General features: G+C 32.2%; 1 protein-coding gene across 3 annotated transcripts in view; it reads left to right on the top strand.

Annotated features, from left to right (window-relative positions):
• Window positions 1–23,663, top strand: part of rut (rutabaga) — a 104,930-nt gene that overhangs the window by 18,539 nt on the left and 62,728 nt on the right. For all 3 annotated transcript variants that reach the window (XM_068773970.1, XM_068773969.1, XM_068773968.1), the window contains exons 2-3: window positions 6,488–6,746; window positions 10,671–11,003. In XM_068773970.1, coding sequence (XP_068630071.1) covers window positions 6,531–6,746; window positions 10,671–11,003 — 549 coding nt within the window. In that variant the 5' untranslated portion in view covers window positions 6,488–6,530. The remainder of the gene's footprint in view (window positions 1–6,487; window positions 6,747–10,670; window positions 11,004–23,663) is intronic.

The following is a 23,663-nucleotide window of genomic DNA, read 5'->3' as shown; positions in this document are numbered from 1 at the left end:
TAACACTACGAAGTGGATTGTTAACTGAAATTTTCTCTTAACTCGGAAATATTAACCGATTGAACTGATACCTCTTGTGTGGCCTTGTGTTGTGTGCTAACTATTCATTGACCAAACCGAGATCCTTCGTAAGCTCTTGTGTCCAGACACTTCATGGTGTCTTCGCCTAAGCGGTTTAAGACGTTGTTGGCCTCCCAATGCGAATCTTATTCTGCCTAGTATCTAACGTCTCTGCCGCCTCAAATCCGAAGCTGTAAATTCCATCTGAAATAATTAGTGCATGTATTTCACCTTTATTAACACATTTGCATTTAACCTGAACATAAACCATCGTGACTCAACCGGTGTATGAATTAAAATGAATATTTATTTTATGATTATGACGGCATGCGTGTTGTTGTCTGAATCAACTATATAAATACAGTTTAATTATCTCCTTACCGTTATCACGGCGTAATTCTACTCTAATGTCTTTAATTGAATGTATTACAAAGGCGATACAGATGATCAATTCACAATTGTTTCGTAATACATTATTGCTATTGTTACAGGAGATAATCTTTCTATTTGTATTAAGTTAATGCAAAATTTAATCATTGTATGTAAACTTTGTACATCTTACATTTACTGAATTGTATATATATATTAAAAAAAAATTGTTGAATGTTACTGTTCGAAAGGATAAAAATTTAGTTTTTAATCTACTTGTCTAAGTGTTCAAATAAAAAATCACATAACAAATTAAATCGAGTATTTTTTTGTACATCCGCGTATCTGAATAAAATAGTACAGTATTATCTTGTAATTGATTCTTACGACACAACACATACTTATATGTAGAATGTGGTTTGAAAACAAAATTCGAAGCCAATCTCATTTAAATATTTATTAAATTATCATCCTTAGACACCGACACGTTACATCGTTCTTCGACTCTTTTAGACTATGTTGTCATCTTCAACCAAAAATTACCTCAATCAAAAATATGCTTAACTAAAATGTAATCTAAACCACATATATATTGTGTTTGTTGTTTAAGATTAGACGTTGGATAAATTTTAAGCAGTATTATGTGCATCAATTTGTTAATGTTTTTTTCAGGCTATATGCTTAGCTGTATATCATTGGGAATTTGGAGAAGAATCTTGGTCTTGAAAAGTAAAAATAAACGTATGGCCAGTTATTAGTATGATAACCTTAAAATTAAAAAAAAAACTATTAGAAAAGAAATCCTAGAAATACAATTCTGATTGCGGGACGTAAACAAGTTCTGTTGTAATAATCCAGTGAATTGTTTAGACGGCTTCCATTAAGAATATTATGTACTTGACATTCATAATGCTCTGCTTCCCGTTAACATTTCTTAATTTATATTTTAACGAAACTGCCATATCGACCCGGCGGAATCTAGGTCGGGTTAAAGTGCATAGATATATACGTGTACATATATTTATTGCGAGCAGACGTGCAATTCAAATTAGAAGAATGTTCTTCTTTATTGTAATAAAAAATAATGTTTATTATGTATATATTACAAATTGTCTGTGTAAAAATTACAACCGTTGACAACTAATTATACTGTACTGAGGTACTTATCGCAAATATAGCCAACTCAAAACTTTTTTTTGTTGTCGTGGAAAAACTTCTTGATGTTCAAGATTAACTTTACCTATTCAGTGCTTTTTTGTTGAAGAAGGGGAGGTACCTTAAGGATGTTAAATATGTCCTCTGAAAGGATAAAGTAAAAGTTTTCTTGATTCTATTATTTATCGTAACTTGTTCAAGTTATTTCATAGTACAAATAAAAAGAAAAAAAACATCTTTCATTTGAGAAATACAAGCATTAAGTGTTATACAAGTAATACATTGTGTAAGATTTTCCGTTTGTGCTCGGCTAACGGAAAAGTATCTTTACTAATATACACGTACGGAATATATTAAGAAAACAAACGACATTTTTTGTTCTTTTCAACGAATCTGAAGTAGACCCTGTGGCCTCTGGCGGCGCCGCAATAATCTCGTACCGCGATTCGTCTTTCTACGGTGATGCTCATCGAGTTCATTGACCTTACGACCATGACCCCCTCCGGAACCCCTCCTCTTATCTTAACCTCTTATTATGCTAACATTTCACATGCATCTCTTTTGTAGATTCGGTTACGTTATCGTGGAAGATTATCTTGGTACTGCGCCTAATATATCTAATCTTTATATATCACTGTCTATTACAAAACTTGTGCAACTGTTTTAAAATGTTTATCGTTAACATTTAAAGATTTTCGAAGCAAATGACTAAATTATTTAAATTACCTATGTATAAATGGCCTAAACTATTATTGATGTTGAACTTTTCGCTACAAGAGTTATAAACTTTGCGACTTATTCAATGTGCACAGGTTGATTGGTTATAGGTGTACAATCCTGTTTTAAATTAATACTCTAACTTTTTTCTATTGAAATGCGATAGGCCAGTAACTTCTGGCTTAGTTTATTTTATCATAACGCTATTTATTACTTCTGAAGCGATTAATTTTTGGATAGTGTGTACAATACATTAATTGACATGAGCTGTTATACATTCACCCCTTAAAAGCTTTTACATCTATAACTAATCATCCTGATTGTACCGATAAGAAATATAAAATTTCGAATATAAAACAGATGAAAACTAATATTGACGAGAGAGTAGTTTGTTTGTCTGTTTGTTATAACAGCACACAACGATCCGAAGGGAATGAACAAAGGTCGAGAGTGTTGAAGAATAGACGTAAACCGCGTTTTTAGTTTTATTGTAGCGAAATTGGAGTGTTTTGTTTTTCCTTTTCATCCGTCTCTGTTCTGTTACCTGCACGTTCTCATCTCTCTACACACTCCCCTTGTTATAGTCTTTCTATTTTCAAATATAATTGAAATCCAAGGTCTTCTGTGTTTTTTATCCGATAGAAATACTAATTGTGTCGATATCGTCTTCTTCGGGACCCAATCATTTGCTTACGCGCGCATTATAAAGATTTTCCTGATTCTTTTTACCTTATGTTGTAAAGTATAAACCAGTATATGTTTATTATTAGTTTTGTTAAAATAATCGCATATGCATATTATTCTATATATTATTAACATCTCAATACAGATATTCTTTTAGATTTTATTCAACACTTTATAGAAATTTACTTCACAAATGTATTTTTAATTGATTTTTATGAATGACAGGAAATTCACTTTGATAAAATATGAGTTATACTTGTTCCTGAAAGCACATCGAAAATATATTTTCTTCTTATCTTATCAATTTTTAAAAATATCAATTTTGTTGTTCGATAAAATTAAAAACATCAATACAAAGTTTTTGTCAGTGTAAAGATTGAATTTTCATTGCCTGTTTAAAAAAAACTATGATTGAAGTATTCATTCACTTATAATTTAAAATTACCATCGACATTAAAATTAAACATGAACGAATTCTCTAATACCGAGGAATATTCTGAACATCCTAATACTTACCGATCAAAAAAATAGACCATAAAGACGGAGAAAAATAATTGAAATTGTTGTTTACTTCTACGTATAGTATACAAATACTAATAAATACAACGCTGTAATTTAAACAATTACATAAAAGTTTCTGTTGGTTTGTCAGTTGTTAAAATAATGTCAAAAAACCATGACATTAATAATTCTGTCCTTTCTGACTCCTTCAAAAATTGAAGATAATATTTATTAACTATATTACTCTGATCAAAACAATCTCATAATATTAAAACTGATCTAACAATTCAGTTTTAGTAACACTTCTATTGCCTGTATTACACCGTCCTAATTAATTTAAATACAAAAAATGGATAATAGAAAGTAATTTCACTGCTCGACATGGGTCTACCGCATAGACTGGTTGCAAGCGACGTAAATTGTTTTCTGGCAAGCTTAACCTTGAGGCCCCAGCCGCCACCTGTTCTGCCCACTGTCGTTCCACCATTTCACACAAACGAGCGTGAGCTTGTTGAGACTATGTTTCAATAATTTAAACGCCCGCAGTAAAATGAATTTATCGGAAGTGTAATTTTCCTCCCAAAGGGTATCAGCCAGTGTGTCAGTACACAAAAAGGAAGCGATGTCATGATATAAAATTAGCTTGCGTCGAATTCTTTGTACTTCATTAAATTTATTTTGAGCCCTTTCACTTGTGAATCTATTGTGAACAAAGATAATTGCCGCCGCCGGCACTGACCCTTGCTCAAAAAAAGGGCACGCTTTGTTGTGCTCCTTGTCGACAAGGCAAGGACGCTCAAGCAACGTTTGACATATTCGCGCGAAAGTCATTTTTGCGTGAAAAACTCTCAAGTACTACCAATATAATTTCAAACGTTTAATATGTTTTATTGCTCTTGAATGGAAATTGCGGAAGCAGGCTATAGACGTATTTGCTTCGATGTTTTACCACAAATGACGAATGCTTGATAGTTTTTTGTCACGTCATTTCAACATCAATGGTTTTTATTATTTTTAGTACATTAGGGTATAAAGTATTCAAAACCAATTATATTGATATTAGAATTTTATACCGGAGACCATTATTTTGAACAATTCTTTAATTTCCATTTTTGTTCATGAAGTTCATGATGCTTCTCTGAGCTATATAGCGATCATTGTTAAGTGTAAATATAATTTAATAAATTAATGATATAAATTGTCTGTCTGTTTAGGTTCAAGTTCCACAAGACTTACTAAAGACCACACTAAAAGGACGATCTTGCGATTCTTAGATCACTCTCTTCTGTTCACGAAGAATTGAAGCTGCTACAGAATGCATCTTCTTGTAACTTGCGAAACCAACCACTTTATAGCACAATATCTCAAAAATTTTAGCTTTAGTTCTTGTATAGAATTAATTAATCATACTGAGAACCACTAACGAGTCTAAATTTCCTAATATGAGAATAAAGACTCTATCTAAACATGTCACATCTACCTTACAAAACAAGATGACAATTATATGCCACAAAACCAGAGTTTCCAATAAGACCCAGGGCTAATTGACTTTTCAATGTAACATACACTTACAAAACTATATTATACATTAGATCAAGTTTGGAGTCTCATAAGGCCTTTGCAATAGAGTTGCGAATTCAAAGTTTTGCTCACCGGTAAAAGCTTTAGCTAAAGGTTATTATGATAAACGATGCCTTTCCAATCCCTCTGTACACATAACATGACTTAATTGCGTTATTGTAGTTTTCGCTATGGTGTATGGAGCTTGATCGCTCCGTGACCAAGGTTCTTTTCATAGGGTCTATTCGTAAGTAATCTGCGTTACATCGGTAATGACAAATATTTTAAGACAATGTTCAGGTTGATGACGTTTCGATTGAAAATCGTTATGAAAAAATATGAAATAAGATAAGAAAATCGCAAATATGTACGCTTATGATTTCCTGCACCTTAATATCGAGCTTTTTAGAGTATCTATATTTTCAAAATGGCTTAAGACGGTTATCAGAATTGCGGATTTTTCTCAAATATACATGAGACATCAACTCCGTCAAAGAGACATACTCATATGATTTCTTACTGATTCAATAATTAAATATTTCACTTGTAACTCCTTATTATTTAAATGTTAAAGTACGGAATAGTAACAAAGTACGTGTAGTAAGCCCAGGTGTAATTAACCAATTAGGTGTATGCTAGGACAACATCTTCTTTTTCTTATTTTCAGGCCATAGACGTCCGCTACAAGGCATAAGCTTCTTCGAAAGATCGCCATGATCCGGCCGTTTTCTACTCGCTTTCAGTGATGTTTCGCGATATAAGAATATCTAATTTATTACCTCTCATTCAACATAAAATGAATATAGTTTTCTAATAAGAATCGCAAATATTATTTGATTTTTATTTTGGTTATTATCAAAACGCTTTTGAAGTAGGCAATTGGCTTAATTAAAGTGTAAAAACTTCGTTGCTTCTTAATACGTTTTATCTCAATACATTATTAACCTAATGAAAATTCAGGGATTATTTTGGATAAACTTTAGTAGTTTATGAGATAAATATATATTTTTTTCATTTATCCCGTTAAAAATAATGTTATATTTAATATTTTTAAAGAAATATTCATTTCAATAATTTACAGAGCAATGATAAATTGCGGTTACGTGATACGGAAAACCTAGTATTCAGCTAGTTTGGGGAAAATTACGGGCAAAGGCTTTGTAATTGGATATTAAAATATATGAAAATTGCTGAACATACATGGAGGTGAAGTATATAAGTATTGCGGTCTCAAACTCCTGAACCACGTTTGATCCGTCGGTCGTGTTACATCGTGTATAATGATATCAAAACCAAAAGTTGGTAAACAATCGGCTCAAATAGATTTTATATTACCTTGTTCTTATAAGATACAAAAACTATAACAGATAGAAAAAACGTCAGTTGGTTACGTGATTAGTGTAGTAAAAACTTAATTAAAATTTTATGTACGGGTGTGCAGATGAAGCGACGAGCGTGCGCCCTTGCATTGCCGGCAAGGTGAGATGGATCACGCGGTGAAGGCGATGTCGGCGCGCGGGTGGTGGGCGCGACTCGTGGCGCGGCGTCGCTTCGAGTCCGCCGAGCTGGAGGAGCTGTACGCGCGGTACGCCTGCAAGCTGCAGCGGGCGTCAGTGGGCTCGGCGCTCGCCCTGTGGGCCCTGCTCGCGGCCGCCCTCGCCGCTGCCGACGCCACACGAGGATGGAACGCTGCGCCCCAGGTACTGACTCTCAACCAATATCAATTTATACTTTTTATTGATTTATAGTATATGTACTAGCTGATCCCGCAAACGTTGTTTTGCCATGTATGTTATTTCTAGGAAACATTAAAAAACAAATAAAAAAGGGTGGATTGTAAAGGGATGAAAATTTAGGGTTATATATATATTTTTGTATGCTGTATCGTAAGAAAATAAAAACAAAAATTTAGGGGTGGACCACCCTTAACATTTAGGGGATGAAAAATAGACGTTGTCCGATTCTCCACCCTGGCCGATATGCACGCTAAGATTCACGAAAATCGATCGGGCCGTTTTGGAAGAGTTCAATCACGCATCGTGACACGAGATTTATATATATTTGCTGGCGGCAGCATCGCTTCCCTTTTGGAGGAGAACCGCCATTCTTTCTTGCGGTTTTGTTACAGGATAATGATGTAATTAAGCGTAACAAAATCGTGTAAGAAAAAATGTTGCAAGGAATGGGAGGCGATGCGTGAAAGTAATGTATGCTGTGAGAATGATACAATAAAAATTCTTTATATGATCCAAAAAAGAATTCTGCTGGGCATAGATCTGGGCTCGTGAGTGACCATGTCATGTTGCTTGCGAAATCAACTTTTCCGGATACATTCTTTTAACCACCGACACGAGCTCGTTGAATGAATGACAAGTGGCTTCATCTTGCTGAAACCAGGTGTTAAGATTGTAGCAAATTCCAGTAGCACCGGTGCCAAAAACTCGTTCGTCGTGTTTGCTCGGGATGTGAGATTAAAATATTAAAGCCCACTCTATATATGTTATTAAAATATTTAAACTTCATAGTTAAAATACGTGGGGCAAAAAAAGTGTCTCTGTTTAAGTTGTGCAACATCGGCTCTTAATATATATATATGCTTTAAAATATATTGTAATATTAGAAAAAAGGGACTTGTAGCAATATTTGCTAAGAAAGAAATGTAAACATTGTTTTTATTTCATTTTTATGCATGTAACATTGACACATAAAAGAACCTTGCATTTACATAAACGATTTTTAGGATGCAAATAAAAAGTAAAAGTCCGTGAGTGGATAAGCGGTTCTTACATCAGACGCCAGGAAACAGAATAATTTTCAAAGCAATATCCTTTATAAACACGATTAAACAATTATTTTACTTGAATGGAATGATTCTTATTTGAACATATTATATTTTCACCAATAGAGATAAATGAGAAGGGCGTTAAATTAATTTTTGAATATTTAATTTAATGCTATCTTGAACCTAAGTTATATAATAAATGATATAAAACTCTTAACCTAACCACACTAACTCACAACGAACGCGTGAAATGCATAATAAATTGTTTAAAAACATAATATTATGAAGAAAGATAAACTATTTTCAAAAATTAAAACAAGCCTGCACCAACGGTGGTCACCAAATTAAGTACTGTAAAATAATTAAGGTCACAATTAATTCAAAATAGCTTTGAATTCTTTAGATAACGTGAGCTTACCAAAACTAGTGTTATGATGCAACATAACATCTTCGGAAGAAAAGGCGACGAAGCCACAGACCAGGCCTAGTTTTTAGACGCTCGTGCTACTTTTAAGACATTTAAACTATGAATAAAGTGATCATTGACCTTATGTTGTATTAGTTTTATATTTTACTATAGTATATAACTCTGTGTATAGAACTTTGTCTATGTATATATAAGAATATATATATATATACATAGACAAAGTTCGCATTTACATGTTTACGCCTATAGGCTTTTGTGTCTCTGCTAAACATTTACTACAATGTCTACTAAATTTTCAGGGCTTGTGTTCGCCCTCTATTTGCAAACTTACAAACTTAATATTTGAATCGAATTAAACAGTTAACTAAAACCTCTGTTTTGAATAACCTATTCTATTTTAGAATTAAAGTAACCGTTAAACAATGGTATGTATAACTCTACACGTATATACATATTGTACATGTGCCATCTTATTTAAATTACAGCATCACGCTTCGCTTTTCGGTGGCTTATAAATAATACTCCATTATACATACATAGAATGTTTTCACTTGAAGCCGTTGGTAATGAAAATTTCTCGCTAAAGGAAGAATAAATATTCTCCCGATTTCTCATTGAATATTTTTTTCGCATTTGAATTCGATTCCAATTACGTACAAAGGAGTGTATCGAACACCAGCGACGGGGATACGACTTCCAAGCAAGCCGTCAAATTTTAGGCGGATCTTATTATGTTCGACTTTCTTCTCTTACGTTCTTTGTTTGTAATATTGGCTTTATTTCAGAAAAATATGTGTATGTCGTTTCAAACTGAAATCGCACTTGTTTTCGTTTGATACGATACAAAATAGATAATATTATACCTTCGATAATTGTAACATGGTTATTGTATAAAAATACGTTATGCTAACCAATAAATAGCAATGAAAGAACAATTAAGACCGAAGATGTTTACAATCTATAAATGTATGTAATATGTTATTACCATAAACGATAGTTGTTTGAAACATGAATGCACAAGTTAAGGCTATTTACGTCAAGTGAAACAAATTATGGGTCCATTCTTATAGTTAATTGTAAATTTTGAGACGTATATAATAACATCTGTATATGTTATAGTGGTGTTTTCTAAGACTATTCTCCTACATTGATAAAATATTTAAAGCAAAGCTTTAAATTATATGCATGTTTTGCAATACGTCAGAGGTTCTTAAGAAAACGCAATACATGTAAATATATTGCATATCTGTTTATATTCGTCGTTTCAGCTCATAGACACCCTCTGCAAGGCACAGGCCTCTCCACTAAACATATATGGCGGTATATACCATAATAGCCACGCTTGGCAGGCAAGATGTCGATCGTAGTAATTTATTATAGTGAGCAGAAATCTACGCTACGCAGAGTGGCAATTTTATACAATTGATGCACAAAATATTAATAATATTTATTTATTTTTATATTTATTCACGCTTTATTGTACACCAAAACTCTATACGAAAAAATCAATAAGGAAATGTAACGAAATAACAAAGATAATAACTAAATAAAGAGAATATAACATTGTATCAACCAACGCGCGACTTACGATCGCAAGTTACTGCCGTTGCTCGATTTTTTATTCGAAAATAATACGGCAATACTAACTTTCTCATACAAACTATAGAAAAACATGTACCCGTCTGTTAAACAGTTGACGTCGTACAGAACAAAATAGCTTGTGAGGACGAATGCAATTAAATTTCATGTATTATAGTACATTACATTGAATTTATAATAAAATCATTAGTCTTGTAGTATACTAATTAGAAAGTTTGTTTTCTAAGTAATCTCTAATTTACCATCAATCAATAAATAAAGTGATCACTTAAGACACTTCATTTGTTTTGCTATTCGGTCTACGACAGATCTTTTCAATTCCTGATTCTGAGAGTACGCATATGTAATATTCTTTGAAGATCTTTTTCCTCTTTTTCAAACCCAAAACTAAAAGAATGTTATGAAATTTATGTTATCATAATGCTTCCATGAGTTTTATAGTGATCGAAAATTGAGGAACTTAGTATGTTGAGTCATTTACATGATTGATATTATAATGTTATTGTTGATAACATAAACATTGTTGAGAAATATCCATATCAAATAGCGGCCACCCTCTCCCAACTATCGGTGCTTAATAAAAGCATATAAGAATATTGTAAACAAAACACTAGCGGTACTAATTACAATTTTTTAAAAAATCATTTAAAACAGCAGCTATTGAGTTTCTGGCAGGCTCTGCTCAGTAGAATAAAATTTCAAGACGGTGGTAGCTTACTACTTATAATGTTAACATTACATGTAGATTAAAAAGTGCGTGTAAATGCCTATTAAAATAAAGATATTTTTAATTTTAATTTGAAATTTGATCATTAGGTGGGGGTGCTGAGTGCGCATGCAGTGTTGTGTGCTGGGCTCGCGTGGTGGTGTGGACGTTCAGGCGGCGTGGCGCCCGAGCGACAGCTTCCTCGTGCTTGTTGGTTGGCGTTGGCCGGTGGAGGAGCAGCGCTAGCTGCAACATTACCTTGCTGGGGCCCCGGCGCACCGGCAGAAGGCGCTACCCATGTAGTCTGGGCAGTGTTCGCCGCGTACGCTCTCCTGCCTGTCGGAGCGCCAGTAGCTGCCACCTTCGGCATTCTCCTACCAACAGCACACACCATTGCCGCAGCGCTCGTTGCCTACCGCTTCCCGTATCATGTTTGGCAGCAGGTTAGTCAATTATTTAATTACTTGCTTCTATTTTTTTAGCCAATAATCGTCCTCATTTTCAAGGTGCCGTGTATGCCATCAAACATCGAAAAGTAACACATTTTAATGTTAAAATTCGCACGAAATACGACGGTCAAATGAACGTCTTATTCAACTCATCGCCTAATGTAATAAAGATGTCAATATGTCATTTTTCACATATACGAATAGTTTGTGAAAATGGAAGCGAAATATCTACTTAATTTATCTTTATTGTGTCAGGTAAATGTCATGTCTTTTTATTATTTTATATTTGTTTATTTTCCTTTTATTGTTAGGAATCTCTAAGGTTATTAAAATGTCTTCATTTTAAATTAAAAATACATAATACATTGTTTGAAAATAAGAAGTTGTTAGGTAAATATAGTGTTAATACTTAAGGCTGACAGCGCGGTCTCTTTTGACTGAACGATTTAGTTTGGCGGTTTCAACCTTGGCGTTCTCATAACATATCGGGGGTTGTTCGGGTGAAATGCTCACGTCACTGTCAATACAAACAAATAAGTACGTAGGGATGTTACCATCATACATAAATTTGATTTAGTATACAGATTTATTTTGGAAAATTACTAAATATAAATTAATAATTTATATTTCAGGTTTGGTAATCATAAAGCTAGTAAATTTATTTCTGAATATTACCTTATTTGATTATAAAATATAATTCTAAAAGAATGTTTTATAATAAAATTCTTTGTGAATAGTTTCAAAGTCATGTTGATTAAAAATTGAATTCTATGATATGCAGTAGGGTCACAGTTTTTGTTTAAATTCCAAGTGATACTTACACAACAGTAAGAAAAGCTTTTCATCTGTAAATATTTGTTTTGTGAAATTAATACAAGTACGAAAATATTTGTTTATAAAATATTCAGGATTAACGTCATCATATAATGACCTAACGATGTCCCCGTGACCTTAATCTGTTATATATTGACGTTTATTTTTAGAAATTGATAATGAGTTGAATTTTTGTCTCCTTAATTATGATCATCTAATAATAGTATATATCATCAAGTACAAAATTTAATAGGTGGACACTTATCTATATAAATATAAAATTTAACATAATTGATATTGCGTACACGTGTTTTTCGAATAGTCAATAACTCGACTTTAATTTTGTATTACGTGGAATCTTGTTTTAACTATTATATCACTTGAGGGGCACTGTATGGTACATTAGGAGAAGACATCATAATGATCATAATGCCCTAATGGCAATTAATACAATTCCAATTTTTATGATGACAAGAGAATAATGACGAAAAATTTGTGGGTATTTCATCTTCACTACCACACTCTTTGAACTCATGATCATATGCAGTAAAATTACTTGAACAGGTAATTGTATTATCCCAGGGAATAAAGTGATAAACATTTAGTATAAGAAATTTCATGATAATGTTTAGTAAAAATAAAAGAACGTCGTCTTTGCTTCGTTAGAATTAGTATTAGCTTTGAAAACTGAACACGAGTCATTACGATTTTAAGAAACTTAACGACGCACTCAAAATCGTATCATTTTCTAAAACATAAAGCCCGACGTATAGAGTTAGCACTACCGTTGAACAGTAAAACCTGACCTTGTACTCCCTCGTTGTGTATAAAGCTGTCGTGAAGAGTTATACATGCACGTACTTGTTTTAAAATAACAACTTTAGTGTTGGTTATTTAGATTAATAGTTGTGTCACTATTTCTGGATTTCTATGTTATGTTAAGATTGCATGATTACACAACCATTATCTAGTTACCTGTAAAATCTTCATAAATGATCAAAAAATCTTTAAACATCAACTTTCCCTAGTAAAATTTTCCAGGCAAAATGTTATTAAGCTCGTGTTGTATTTTAAAATTGAGCAATAACTTTTTAAACAGTGAAAACTTTTCATGGAGCGGCTCGGCAGTGTACGTATGACACTCAAAAACGTTGTAAATCTTTCGTACATAGTCTGAGTTAAAAAAGTGAAATAATACATAATTATCTTGTTGTTTGGTATACATTCATTTACGTTTTATACTTGAAAGGCTTATAAATAATTGTACAATTGTAAATAATACTGTGTTCGCTTTTAGCATTTTTTCTGTACATTGTTATTAATAATACATTTAAGATTGGCTCATATTATTATTATTATCGGCATATTTTATCACCTGTTTAAAACTTACATGAGTAGACAATTATCATAATACGCTACTGTTATCATCACCCTGATAATTTCATTGTTATAAACTAAAATATAAATAATTCTTCGACAAACAAACAAAACGAGAGCGATTTAAAAAAGATCCGTAGACGAACGAAAGTAACCTAAGATATTGCCCAGCGGATTGGCAACTTGATGTCAGTGGCCAGAGCATTCAACTCGTAGGAAATATGTGCTGGAGCCTTCAGAGTCCAGGGCTCGGCAAATGTAGCGTATGACCCACAAGGCGGACAAATGACTTCTTTTATAGTTGTACGAAAATCCTTAACGCAATCGCTTTCTACAGGTCTTATTGGAAATATATATGGAAAGTTTACTTCTAGTGGAGGTCAAGAAAACAAAAACCGAACCAAAATGTTGCTGTTGTAAGATTTCAATGTTAATACATCTACTTTGAGACTCGCACGATAATATTATTATGTCTTCTTTAAAAAGTTGGTTTGGATTCTCTTTAATAATCAATTAACATTGACCTTTATTTTTTTTTCTGTAACGAGCAATCTTTGCTCTAGATACAACGCCTGTATTGAGAAATTCAAATGTTACCAATGGTTAGTTGCTTGTAAGAGCAGTGCGTTTGTGGATAATTTTTTGTATACATACATTGTTATGGGTATAATTTTCTTATCAGAGCGGCGTCTCTGTGAAATTACGAATTGCGTTTCCAACGGTTACATTATTCACACATGCGTACCGTCGCGGGAGGGCATAGCTTGGCTTTTATCTCGTGTGGTATTATAAATTATTTGCTTACGTGTTCATTCTTTAGTACACGTTATTTTACCCACAAAAACAAATGGTCATTAAAGATTAATATTGAATTTAATAACTTCGTTAGTCTTATTTCGTTCGATCGTATTTCATTCATTAAAACGCAGTAGTTTATTATCGGAATGTTTTAACAAAGCAAATTTAGTTCCGCCGTCTCGTATTGTTCGAACGAAACGATTATTCATTATTATTTTAAAGTCAATAAATTACATTTTTTGATAAAATGCTAAGATCCTCACTTTTGTATTTTAAATGTTATGTATAAAATTCAATATACACGTACGTATGTTCTGAAACCCTGTGCCCAGCTGTGGAAGTCGTAACTTTTGGTCTGACGACGTCATTTTTCGTCGTGAATATTAACGGCTGTCTATAGAAAAAGCGCCGTATTAATTTTTATCTTCTATTGATGTATAAATAGAAGAGGCAGTAGGTCGGCCAAGACGCAGAACAGATGCGCGCTGAGGCCTTTAGGTAGAGTGGAGACCATGAACTGGCAAGCGCAGCTTAAAATGTCCAGTCGTTGAAAGACTCTGAAAGGAAGCCGCTTCCAACTGGCACTATAACATGCATATGAACGAGGAATATGCCCAGCAGAAGATTTGAAATGATGATGATGTATAATAGAATAATGTATCAATAAATAAATATAAAGATATGGTGATTTTTAAGCCCGGCGCCCATAATTTTGCCAAAATTTTAAATAATTGTACAACATTTATATAGTTTTATAAATAACTAGTGATCGTTACTATGAAAACCCAAACACTTCATTCAATTTGTAAAAACTGCTTATCTTAAATTTATTTGCGTTATAAAACCAGTTTTATTCGTATCAAGATTAATCACGGTAGTTTGTATTTGTTTGGTGTACCATCTGGTTCTTATTCGAGAATATCGTGAAAGATGCCAATTAATAATATCGCGTCTCACAAATTGCCAGATTCGGTATTAAGAACCAATCCGATGGTTTCCTCGTGGCAATGATGTTATTGAGAATTCGTTTGATTTTTAAATGTGTTGTAAAAAAAAAGTTTTTAATAAGAATTATTACTTTAGTATCATTTATTACGGTTTTTTGGTTCATTTTAACATGAACATGCGTTAACTCGCCTTACAAAAATCATTAATGATTGTATATTTTTCATTACTAATAATTATTTTAGTGTGTTATTAAAGAAACTCAGGTTAGAACTGCGAGGACTGTTTTAAAATTTAACTATGAAACTAACTATAGTATCGGTAAAAAGTTATGCAGGGTGATATTAGTTAAATTTGTAAAAGCTTTAAAGAGTTAATATACAGTATTCGCTATTCAAAAATCAATGATTTTATAAATAATTATTTTTTCTTCTTCTAAGTCTACTTTCGTAATTATTTTTTAATCCACAACGATGTGTAGTTTGTAATTGCCGTAGTTTGTCCATTAAAGTCTATATTCTGTTATATATAAATTTGCTAGATAATAAATGAAGTGAGACGTGTTGTCAACACTCAGAAAACTATATGTTCAAATTAAATATTATATACTCTCTGTACCTGTGAACTTTGTACTGCCAGAAATTATTGACACGTTTCATTCCGATAGAAAATAGTTAATTAATGTAGCTAATTACAAAGTCATCATTTTATACAGGTTGTTTGGAAATAGGTGTAAAAACTTTATAACCTTTTGCTGACAAATGAGCCCAATCCAATCCGATCATCCTGTATAAAAGATTTTTTATTAAAAACTATGTTGTAATTTAGTATAACTATTATAGAATATTTATAAGTAATGCTTTTGCAACTGCAACGTTAAATTGTACGACTTGAGTTCGTGTATCGTTATAAATATAATGCAAGTCGTTTAAAACACATGGATTAGGCAGTAATTTGACACCGATACAAACATGTGGTTAGGATATAATTCACAATGCTTAAATAGTTAGCGACTTGTTAGTAATTATGCTTTTTTATATTAATTTTAAAAGTCAATTAAATAAATAGATGACGATGATAAAATTAATAAGTAACGATGTTTTTTGTTCTTTTTATATATTTTCTTGCTATAAGTAGCGTTGCTGTCGTTTCAGCCCATAGACGCTTACTGCACCGCAAAGGCCTCTCCCACAGATATCTATAGGGCATATACGATACCACGCCACGCTTGGCAGGCGAATTTGTGATCACAGTGTGGCATTATATAGTACACAGAGGGCACCGCTGCCCATCCTTTGAAAACTTGTTTGTGAGCAGTTGTAGACTTGTACAATTAATGTACATAGTTTGAAATATTTGAGATTGTATCCCGGAAAATGAACCTGCGACCTATGGCGGCAAGTCTCAGGCCCCTACCGCTGGGCTACCTGTAGTAAAAAGCTACATGAAGAAGCGTATCACTGTGATTAGAATGGTTTGACGATTCACAGAAGCGTTTTGCGGTAAATGTTCTTAAATTCATATATAAATTTAGACATACCTCCGGGATTATGACAAAACAAAATTCCGAAAACTTGAAGTTATAAAGGTGACAGGTGACAGGTATTGTTGTTCTCTTTCATTTATTGATTAGCTTGCAGTATTAAGAGTCCACCGTGAAGACTTTAAGTACATACCGCTGGTAAAATTTTAAGAAATGGCCGTCTTTTATAAAATTTCAGTGATCTAATCGAAAATCTATTTTTTTAATTTAATTAAAAATAATTTCTTAATTTTGAGTTGTTTTCGCCAGTAAATTTAAAGTAAATAGAAATACACTGTTTATTTTATTACATCAAATACTTATGATAAATATTAATCGTAAATAACTATTTCAATTTTTTTTAATTACTTATCCATTTTGGCAATAATAAATCAATAAAAATAAATCGCTTAATCTAATTGATTGAATGATTGAAGAGTTGCAATTAGACATTAAACATTTAAACTGTAATGGATTGGAGTACATTTTAAAGAGTCAGATAAAGTGGTAGCCTTTCAATGGAATAATTTATGAAAGTCCATGGAGATTCGTGATTGCGACCCTCGCTCTCTGTTAACGATGTTTTTTTTTTAATGTCCGTTGCTTTAATTGTTAATTTTAAAGCAATATAAAATAATTATTTCACAACTTGATTGAATTTTTGTTTCTGGATAAGCAGCATAAATAAAAACAATTTATTAAACCTTCTACCCAAAAACAGGTGTAGTGAGCGGATACAATAAACATAAAGTTTTAAAAGTTCAACAAGCTTAACTAAACAACCACACATGCCGCTAATTTGTAAAGAACTCCGCAATATCCGCCAAAAGTTTTAGGTACGCGTGTATTGACTATAAAACATTTTAATCTTTTACTCTGTCCAATACTCGTTACACATTTTTCCAATAATTCCAAATAATATTACTTCGGATACAGCAATGTGTAATCATCCTTATTTTTCATTTGAGCGCACTATCGGGAGGGAGTTAAAATACTCTTACGCGCTCCGTTCACCTCACATTTCCATTACAATAATGTTTTACTTCAAAAACGAGAGCGCGATATTTATTCACTTCAAATCAAAATTTCAAATTATTTATACACTGCCGGTTTTATAGAACTGAACAGAAAGATTTACGTTTTTTCCATATAACTGGATATATCTGTGTTCAAATTGAAGTCATGATTACATATGTCATATCATAAAATATAACAAAATTATTGTAACCTTAAACATACTGCAAATCATAGGCCCTCCCTCAAAGACATGTATGGGGGAGGATTTAGCAATGTATCCCATCGCGAGATATTAAATGCATTACATCTAGTAACACCAACCACCTCAGGAACTATACTGTACCTATTTTTATGTATGTTTTTCATCAAAAAATAGTATTAAATTATTATTACAGTCTGCGCATATGTTAAATAGAAAATTTCATTAAAATTTGTTCTTGAAGTACAACTTCTATAATATTTGATGGTAAATTAGATGTTGAAAATGGTTGAAATTGGCTATGTTTATGACATAGTACAATGAATTCATGTTTGATACAGATCCTATATTTTTTATCTTGCTTCAAATGATAAATTGTGTACTTTGTGTAGTATATAGTTCATGTAGTTTTTATTATAAACTTAAGGAGATAAAACTTGGAATTACAAACCGACTACGTATTACATTTAATAACAGTGTCTATGATGCAAATTTTATGTTACGTGAAATTTATGAATTTAATTTTGAAATGTCCGTCCGATCTTTTATATTTTCCAAGCAGACTTTACAGAAATAAGATTTTATATTCAGATCTACAGAACATATTGAAAAATGTATGCGCTAGCGGAAATTGGATAGCTGGAATAAAAAATATGCAGAAATAAATTCAAAGTTTTTGCATCGCTGTTATCTGTGTATGTTCGGATGCATGCAATTATCATAAATTATTAGTCAAGCTTGTATGATTTAAAATTATGTAGGAATTAATTGACTTGAATTACATCTCAGCATTTTAGGCGCATATTACTCATGAATGAAAGAGATAAACAGAATAAATATATCGCTGTGTTTTGTGTCGATGCGAGACGTCCATATATCATAGTTATTTCGAGGTACCTTCTTATTTCTTAATAACTATAGTTGTTGCTTTCCTAGTCATGACGATGGGTAAAACAAATTTTTTGAATCATCGGGAACATAAATTTAAAGATAATATCATGGTAAAAAAAAATATTTCGATCGTGTTAATAAATGAAAAAAACACTGAAAGGAACAAAAATGTTTATTTTGTATTTTAATTAAAACAAATATTATTAATGTTTATGTTCTGCGACGATATAAATGTATAATGTAATACTAGGAAATATAAATACTATTAAACGCTACGTATGATAATACCTGATGTCTTAATTTTGGCTTAAGACGTTACTGCTGGACACAGGTTGCCAATAAGAGTTCGAAGCGGCATGCACTTAGCATCTTCCAACGATCCTTACAAGGTTGTCTATCCACCTTGTGGGTGTTTCGTGCAGAACCTAAAAGCTTCATCGGTTATCTGCTACGATTGTTAAGTGGCCTACCTACTGCCACTTCACAATTACTTACACCTTACTTTCCTTCTGCTATGGATCTACTCATTTCAGATTCAAACTTGTAGATATAGCCGTCCCGAGTATAGCCCTCTTCGTGGCTCGCTGAACAACAGTGAGTTTAATCTTGTTTAATATTGTAGTGAGTTTAATAAGTGAAGTGAGGGACCACGTTTCACTGCCGTAAGTCACCGTTGGTAACATAAATTGTTCGTAGGGTTATATTACTTTGACTGGCAAGACAAAAGCCTTTTAAAAGAAAGGGCATGGGCCGTAACATAACATGTGGCGATACTATGTAATTCAGGAAAAGTGTGCAACCGGGAATAACCTAAGATTTTATGTTAAAAATACTATCAACTTTTTTTAACTCAATAAACATATCTAACTTAAGGTTTTTTTTAATCTTCTTGAATTAAGTATTATTGCTAAACCTATAGCTATACTTAATACAGAAGAGTTCGTATTGCAAGGTTTCGGTGCGGTCACTTGGCTGAATGATGTCTTTTTAGGCTATTTATTTGTTTATTTAATTTTGGACCTCCAAACAGAAATATACGTAATATAATTCATTTATTGTATTGTTATTGTGACGTATTCTTCACTGAAATGAGACCACAGCGCATAAATGTAACAATAAAAAACAGCAAAAGAAAGTGATATTTCTGTTTACTAGTTGAAACTATGTTACTTTTATGTTGGCTTTACAATTAAAGTAGATTTAAATAATAATAAAACTATAAAGTATATTAAATATTTAGTACACTTAAAATCATGACTGACCAATTACGTATTCTGTGCTTATCTGATTGGTAACGTGTAGAGTTAGTTATATATAATTAAATGAAAGTAAATGTGGGTACACAGTGAGTAGCAGGATTTACTTCGCATGCTTAGAAATGCAATGCCTAACAAAAATCTTTATAATATTAATAAAAGCATTCGAAATAAATGTTTTATTTTAAGTAATAAGTAGTTAAAGAACTTGGCCGAAAAATGTTCATTTTGTTGAACACCAAATAACAATAAATACGAAAACAAAATATTGTTATATTCCCTCACCTGTTCCATTATCAGCAAGTTCATCAGAAAGTATATTAACGAGTCTTTAGAGCAATCGCTATGTTTAACATGCACATGTATGCGGTCCGGACTGCCATGCTTTCACGTATACGTGTTTGTACATGAATCGATACAGAGATTGATCTATCTTATGCAGACCTGATTTTGCAATAATAAATTTAAATTCAATAAGAAATATATTTGTACATTCGTGTTATAAATTCGATATTTTATACTTTTAAGGCGGTTACAATTTTAAGAGGTAATTAATACTTTTTGTTTTCTTGTCGTAAATAAATATTATCAGTTGCGTATACCCAAATTATAATTGTATATAAAAATAAAAAGAATTATGTATAAACCTTTCCCCGCCTACGTATTAAACGAAGTTGTAATTGGTGCCAACACATGTTCTCTTTATTATCGTTTCGTATTATAACATATAATTACGTAATTTTGGATACAGCAATTTTAACATTATTAAGTATAAAACAACAATTGTCGTATCTTATTTAAATATATTAATTAAAGAAGTAGCGATTGGTGAGAAGAGTCGAACCAGCTATATTTATGTGCGCGATAGCGTTTATATATCATTTACTAACCTTATTTGTGAAGTATTTATTTTATATTGGTAACAAATTCTTCACTTTTTTAATTTAAGCATATGAAAAGACTAAGCGCAACTATGTAAAGATTTCAGATATTTGGCTCGGACTATCAAAGAGTTTGTCCTCCTCTCGTATATGAGGCGTTCATATTAATATATATTTTTTCTTTTCAAAAACAAGTAAGTTATAATAGAAAATAAATTTGTAAAATATTGTAACATATTTAGTTGGATCATGGAGGATAATTCAAACACATATCAGGTTTGTTTTTTATTCAAACAAGATAAAAATTAAAGATTATATAAAGCAGACATTTCTGTTTTCATCGATTACATGTGTTTTTTGTCAATTTCTTTTATATTCAAAATTGTTGTGGACATTTCTAGAATGATACGTAACATTTAAATACGAGTAAAATGAAATAGTTATCTCTAGTCTACAATTAGCGTTTAATTTTTAAGTGTAACAATCATTCATTGTGAAGTACTCGGATTTTGATTTGGCACATCGGAAATTTTAGTGAATATTTTTATAAACGCAAACGCTTTTAAGTTATACGAAACTAAAATGAAAATCCTGTACTACACCTATCGAGCAGTGGCAGCCCGGCAGTAAAGGACTGAGACTTATTTATAATCGCAGGTCGCGAGGTCGCGTGGTAAAATCTTATATATAATTTACACTTTATGCATTACTTATATAAGATTGCCATTGCTCACAAACAAGTTTCCAGAAGATGGGCATTAGCGTCCTTTTGCAATGGTATATCTCCCCACCGATATCTTGGACAGGCCTATATGTTGCAGTGGGCGTCTATGGGCTGTAACGACTACGCGTGTACATTTATTTATGGCAAATATCAAATCAAATTAAAATACCCCAAATATAAACTGCTGAAATTTATATCGATAGATTGCTTATAACTTTAACAATTCTTACAGCTATTTATTTTTTGTAGATATCGACCTTAAGAATATTTTAATGATCGAGGACAAAATGAATGCGCGTGTCCGGTTGCAAGGAACACGCATTACATAACTCGGGATGATGCATGCCTCACTGCTTGCCGCGCAAAAGCTATAAATATACTAACTGTACCCTTTTCATTCGCTTACTACGTTCAATAAAGTCATTAAGTGCCGATTTACCTTATACGAGGTCACAATTAAGTTATCTTTACCAATACCTGACGTCTCTAATGGATACGAACCATGTATAATCAAATTTCAGTTTGACTTTGCTTCTAAGCTTATTTCATATAGTTCATATATTTCTGTTAAAAAAGGTGACGTATTCATGAAGTGAACATCGTGTATATTTCTATTTCTCCCATAGTTGGCTATAATTAGTTCAAGCTTATGTTAACAAAACGAACAATTTTGTTTCAAATTCTTGCGGCTAACAAGATTTTAATTTAAGATGAAATCTGTCGGTTTTGATATTTTTTTTCCTGTCCCCCTTTAAAATGACTAAAAATATCTACATCGCTGCTCTGTTTTTCTTTTTTTCCCGGTATTGCGTTCAATTTCTGTTGCGAATAATAATTTTCCTTATAATAATTTACATGTTTTTTAAATAAAATAATTAGTGGCAATCATATTTCTATATCTATAAGCGATGGGCTTATCGCCTCAAAGATGTCTATGGGGAAAATACCATAATCGCCACACTTGGCAGGCGGCTTGGCGATTGCAATGTATAATTATGTTAAGTAGAAGACGCTGCTGCCCATCCTCTGTATATTTGTTCGTGAGCAGTTGCAATTCTATATAATTAATCCACAAAGTGTGAATTATGTAAGTTTGTAACCCGGGAATCGAACCTCCGATCGATCGTAAGTCTTTGTCCTCTACCGCAGGACACAATTTTTTTTATCGGTGGATCGAAATTCTCCAAAGAATACCCTTTTAATATTTTTGTCTCTTTAATAAATGGAAGTGTCAATGGAATTGAAACGTCGGTCCATTCGACGCTATTTTAAAAGTGATTATTCTTTCAAGCCAGAAATTGTACTTTTAAAAGTAATGCTTTTATTGCTTAGATGTTTTCGGCCTTCACATGTCTAATTGTGTAGGGATTGACATTCAAGAGAACATATATAACATCAAGTGTTTTAAGGTCATTATATAAAAACAAAACAACTCGAAGTCTTCCATTGCCTGGTTATGTAACTGTTTCACTTGCAACTTTGTTTTGCGTATAGATCATAGAGAAAATTGATAAATGATTAAATTTCCCATAACATATTTTGTTAAGAATATAGTGACAAGCTTTGAATGATCCAAAAAGCCTTTAAAAATGAACACGCTCTGAAAAACTGTTATATTGTTATTTCAATGGATTGTTTACGTTATCCGCGCTGGCTTACAAATGTTTTTACTTTAGCCGGTCGACACACTGTTATTGCAGAACGTCTGTCATATTTTCGTATTTCCTTCGAATTGTAATATTTAACTTTTCGGTTTCTTTTTGTTATTAATTTATTAAGATGATATAAAAAACCGACCTTATACAAGAGGCAAAGGATTTGTGGGTGTGATTTATAATTAAATAACAATTGCTGTTTCTCGACAAAATATACCTGATTATATTTTAGAAGCCACGATTTGAAGCAGATTTTTTGATGTTATTTACTTCGAAACGATTATTGCATTAACATCGAATGTCATTTTCACGTAACACTGATTGATTGCGTTCCATTTGCCGCGCTTTTTTATAGACTTCCATTTTGTTACGACGTAGATTTTTGCGGTGATAAAATGTCGTGAATTATTCATTTTTAACGACGGCTCGAAATATTCTTATTCACGCGAATGTAAACTCTAACATTACAACCGTAGTGTACATAATACAAATTTGGTTGTGTGAGATTGCAAAGATCTTTGATGGCTATGTCAATTTTTTTCATATTCAATGCGGCTTACACTTTAAGGTACATTA

The sequence above is a fragment of the Battus philenor genome, unplaced genomic scaffold, assembly GCF_028537555.1.
Source record: "Battus philenor isolate CCGP_79_NKW_IND1 unplaced genomic scaffold, ilBatPhil1.0.hap1 SCAF_6, whole genome shotgun sequence".
In the NCBI taxonomy this organism is placed as follows: Eukaryota; Metazoa; Arthropoda; class Insecta; order Lepidoptera; family Papilionidae; genus Battus; species Battus philenor.
This window is presented reverse-complemented; position numbering and strand designations above follow the sequence as displayed.